Genomic DNA, 5,311 nt, shown 5'->3' with positions numbered 1-5,311 from the left:
GTTTATTTCTTTGCCCAAATTGTATTTTAACTTTAGTGAAAGCAAGTCAAGTTTATTCTGTTTAGCTTTTTGTATTTCAGTCAGTTTCTATTCGTCGTGACAACAGCTACCAGCCTACAGATCAAGATTAATCATGCACAGCGCCTGCCTACAAACTGCCAAGAATAATTCTTATGGCAGCTTTTGCAATCATCTAAGTCATCGGGTGGCATATGAGGTCCAGCCCCCCGCGACCCTGTACGCAGGATAAGCGGTTGACGATGGATGGATGGATGGATGGATGGATGGATGGATCAAGCCTTCACTCATTTCCTCTGATATCTGAAATTACTTACTCCTTTTCGCTATCACCAAAGTGGACAACAATCTACATTGCAATTTAAACAATCTATTCCCTACATCTGTTCTGATCTTGATTTCATGCAATAATCATTAATCATTGTCAACACCTCATTAATTCACCTTTCTCACTTGGTAAAAAAACATTTAGCTATGCATAAATTTTTTCACGTATCACCAAGTATTTCTTCAAAAGTGGAACTAGGATCAACGTATTGAGAGTATTACAAGTCAGGTACTAAGACTGATTCATTTGATTAATTCTATTAGTGTGATTTCATTTTATTTCCTTTTAATTCCCCCACTGTGCCCCCTTGAAGGAGTGTCAATATTTACTTTAATGCAGTCAACTGTGTTGTTGCTTTGGCTGCCTTAAATGACAGTATGTTGGTGTTCAATTTTGCTGTTCTGGTAGTTGTGGTGTAAAACATTCTCATATCGTTTCTCATTTGTTAAAAATATTGTGCACCATTTATTATGATGTCTGAAACTGTTAAAAAAAAATCAGAAATTATTTCAAAACTCTAGCCAACAGGACGGCCCTGCATATTTGTGCCCTTCTTACTTCCTTTAGAAGAGGAGGTGCAGATTAACAGGAACCTACTGCATGTTATCACTTACCATATTTACTGACTGTTTGGATGCAGAAGATAACACATCAGACACTGGTGTAGGGAACTCATTCAGGTGGAGTCTCACAGCTTTCAAAGGTAAATTGTGTTACATTCATTTTTCTTATGTAGAGATGATGAGAACTGCAGTCATGAAAATGAATATTAATTTAATATTTATATGACTATTAAAAACTAAAAAGACACCAGAATATGATTTGATATGATTGTGGGTTACAGTACTATAGGTACGCTGTATTTGTTTGAACTTGAACCTTACAGTTTGAGTGAGTGATGTCACTGAATGATGTAGATATTAAAAAACCTGCTCCCTTTTAATAACCTGATCTCTCAAACGGGTTTCCCTCAGAGGAATGGAGGACTACTACATTAACAACACCTCACAGGATCAAAGCTATAATTACAGCAACATCACCACTGACTACTATAATAACAGCAACTTCAACACCACGCAGTATTACAAAGAAGTTTCATTCATCATGCAAGTGCTCACATGCATAATAATCGCCATCGGTCTTCCCTTGACCCTCATGGCCATCTATGCTCTTTATTCTATGGTATGTACATTATGAAATATTTATTTATTTCCAGTCTATATCGTGTGTCTGTCTGTAAAGTATTTTAGTACAAAAGGTTTTAATGACCTATATATTTACAAGAATAATTTACTTCCACTGATTGGACCCTAAACACATGCAGTTTACATATGTGGCTCAATCCAGCCTTAACAACTTAAAGAAAAAGATAAATTAGTTTTCAGAGCAGTTTGTGCAGCATTGTTTGGGCTCAAATTATGTTTTTGACAAGTAGTGGATTGCCAAAAAATGATATAGACATTCATGGAGTCCAGATGTTGAATTATAATAATACTAGTGATCCTCTGACCTTTTTTTTTTTTTTTATAAATGTCTGTTGATTTGATTTATAACTTAATACCTGCAAAGTTAATGACATTCCGTCTCAACTGTACTTTATTACTAATTAGTAGATTTTAGCATGCTAACATGTAAAAGTAAGATGCGACCAACCTCAGAGGTATAATTATGGTGCCCCAACAAGTGCTTGTGATATAATATTCTTGAATATTATTATTCATGACTTTAGTAACAAAGAGTAGATACGCAACACCTGTGCAAAACGATACTGAAAACACATGTTAACTTCAGCAGCTCCGTGCATCTCACATTCCCAACAGAGCAAGGCTGTGCTTTGGATTATACATTTTTTTATTGCAAACCTGTACCAGCTACGTTACCCGATCACAAACTGTCTGACACTCATTGCGCTAGAGCAGGTTTGCTTGATTCTCGTCACAGCGTCTGCCAGTGTCGCATCAGCTGAGTGAAGTGTCATCTTGCGGAGTCGACGCCTTTATTTAGGCTGTAGGCTACATTAGTTTTGAGAAAATTGATGTATGGCGTGAGGGCGTGTAAAAAGTGTCAATTGCGTTGGCAGCTCTGTGTTCCCCAGCTGCTCTACTTCAACTCTGTGATGTACGGAGTTCCCTGATGGAGCGGCGCCGGGCGAGCAGGCAACAAAACTGCGCTCAGGAGCCTCCCAGTGAACACGGCATGAACAGGACCAAACACAGCCTCATTAGTTGACTCAGCCCTGGAGTGACAAGAGCCAAACCGGCAAGAAAACCATTGGTCTCGGAGGCTTTGTGCGATCCTGGGTCCGGCAGCCGGGAGCTGGAATCAGTCTGCATGAAGAGGTTTTGAGCGTAACCACATTCAACTACTGGATACACGCCTATCAATATCTGCGACAAATCCCTTCCTAGCATTGTGTTTTTACAGGAAACATAAACCAGGGCTGCCACCTTTTCAATTTAGTTTGGAGTGAGATTCGGTATTGGAGATTGATCCATTTTAGGCCTTCTGTGTCATAACCCACCACATGGGTCGGGGTCATCACTCTTTAATGCGCATGTCACAGCCATATGCATGTGTGGATGAAAAGCCAAGTCCATAATCATGGTCAGATCAGTGTGATCAGGATGCTCCAGAAATGATGTCGACCAAACCATGTATCGGGGAATCTTCCTTCCCCAGAATCTATGTGTCAAAACCAGAGACTGTATTTCTTTTAATTCTAGAGAATGTATAGAATATTATAGGTTAGTTCATAATAAGCAAGAGTGTAGGTTTTTAGCATTAAACACTTAATTTCCTGCACTCTGGAGAACATTTCTGCACCAGTTCTTGCCTTTTCTGCATCAATTGATGGTGGAAATGTTTTAATCTAGGCTATCCACAAAACTCAGGCAGCAGGTGACTATTTAAAATATAAAATATACCAGAATATAATTCAGTAGGTCTCTCTCGTTCAAACATTCTGTGCTTTTTTTCTTTCATGATTTAGTCTTCCCTCTTTGTTGTGTCTTTGTTCAGGGAAAGTCTCTTTAAATGTGGCATCTTTTCACCTCGAGGATAAACTAATTCATTTTATTTCAATCGCTTATACATTTTTATATTGCATTGTGTCTCTGAGTGTATTGCTCAGAGACACATTGGTTTCTCACAGTGGATTTGAACCCGGGTCTCTCACACCAAAGGCATCCATTGCAGCATCACCAAAAATGAAAATTATTATGTTGTCTTTTTATTGATCTTGTAACGACCTGCCAAAGACTGCAGATGGAAAAAAAGCTTAATCTGGCATATTTGCATAACCGAAAAGCCACTATGTTCATTAATATACACTGTCTCTTTTAAGTAAATAGATAAATAAATAGATTAACATTGTGAGACCAGCAAAAAGCTTTGAACTGCATACAATTCTACATCTAATTTATTGCATCTGCTAAAGCGGCACTGCAATGTAAAACTTACAGAAAGCAACTAGGTGGCGATGGTGCAGTGGATAAGACACATGCCTTTCGTTTGAGCGACCTGAGTTCAATTCCCACTGCAACATATCCACAAATGTGTCCATGAGCAAGACACTTAACTCCTAGTTGCTCCAGAGGCATGCGATCTCTGATGTGTAGCAATAATAAGTTGCTTTGGATTAAAAATGAGTAAATGTAAACTCACTGCCAGTGATGCATGCACTAGTTGGGAGGGAGTGACGTGAAGTTTTATGTTTTGTAAAAACCACACTCATTGCTGCTGTTATGAATATGCTGTTAGTTAAAAAGTCGGGATAGACTTGCATTGTTTTTTATTTAGTTAAATACTGTATATACATAGTTTCTTTACTTTTACCAATGTTTTCCTGCAGGTGCAAAGTGATCAGGTTGCTCCGATCTTCGTCATCAACCTTCTCATTTCCGACCTCCTTCAGTTCTGCTACATGATTGTTGAGGTGTCTGAACCTGAGCATGAAGCAATACAAATAGTCTCCATTCTATTTTACTTCTTTGTTCTGTTTGCCAGTGTTGGCTTCATGGTCTGCATCGCCCTGGAAAGGTATCTGTCTGTCTATCCAGTATGTGTGTAGCTGCTTCTGTGTCTGAACATTATATTAGTTTATAACTCTGAAGCTCCTCAAAGACTTTGTGTCCATCTTGTATTACAGGTATTTGGTCATCGCCCACCCGCTGTGGTACCGCTTCAGACGAACCATCAAGACCTCTGTAGCGCTCTGTGCTGTAGTGTGGGTCCAACCTTTTGTCTTTATCTTCTCTTTCATGGATCAGGCAAAAATGGCCGTCGTCATCTATCTACTCCTTCCCTTCCCATTGTTAATATTCTTCTTGGTTGGGACCCTCAGAGCCCTGTCTGCTTCCATCTCGGTCTCCTCTGATGAAAAACGACGAATTGTGGGAATTTTGGTTCTGGTGCTGTTTATATACACGTTGCTGTTCCTGCCCATCATCCTTAACATCCTAAAATTATGCATATACAACATGTATGACATATCTGAGGATATACTCATCATCCTGTCTTTCATTTTTGTTAGGTTGAATCCTCTTGCAGACTTAGTCCTGTATGTGTTCATGAGGAAAGGGACCATAGACAAGCTTTTGGCCTCTGTGTGTTGTTGCAGAATGGATAGCAATGATATCAGCAGTCCATCAGTATGAATGATGACAACATTTCTGAGAGGGGTCCAACTGCAGACCTCCACTGTCAGGCCGGTCAGTTTTTTACATCCCCACAGGACATAACGTGATGCATTTCTCCCTCCCAACACTATATGGCACTGCACTGGTGGCCGTGGCCTTTAAGTACAGGTGGTGATGCACCTGTGTTAGTCTCTTTCTTACCTGGGTTGGCGTCTCGGCTGTTGGTGACGGCGATCCGGCGTTGTGGTGTGCTGATGCGAGTGCTGTCACAGCTGTCGGCCCAGTTCCGGCTCTGTCTTGGCTCTAAGCGGGCTTGCTGGTTTTAGCA

The 5,311-nt window shown here is 40.0% G+C and overlaps 1 protein-coding gene across 1 annotated transcript; it reads left to right on the top strand.

Annotated features, from left to right (window-relative positions):
* Positions 1-2,065: 2,065 nt before the first annotated feature.
* On the top strand, positions 2,066-5,311 carry LOC123983425 (G-protein coupled receptor 4-like). Its single transcript, XM_046069680.1, has 3 exons — positions 2,066-2,074; positions 4,197-4,384; positions 4,494-5,311. Exons 1-3 carry the CDS (start codon positions 2,066-2,068, stop codon positions 4,999-5,001), a joined length of 705 nt encoding a protein of 234 aa, XP_045925636.1. The 3' UTR covers positions 5,002-5,311.

Source organism: Micropterus dolomieu, linkage group LG14, assembly GCF_021292245.1.
Source record: "Micropterus dolomieu isolate WLL.071019.BEF.003 ecotype Adirondacks linkage group LG14, ASM2129224v1, whole genome shotgun sequence".
NCBI lineage: Eukaryota > Metazoa > Chordata > Actinopteri > Centrarchiformes > Centrarchidae > Micropterus > Micropterus dolomieu.
The sequence above is the reverse complement of the archived record's forward strand: the minus strand, read 5'-3'. Positions and strand labels throughout refer to the sequence as shown.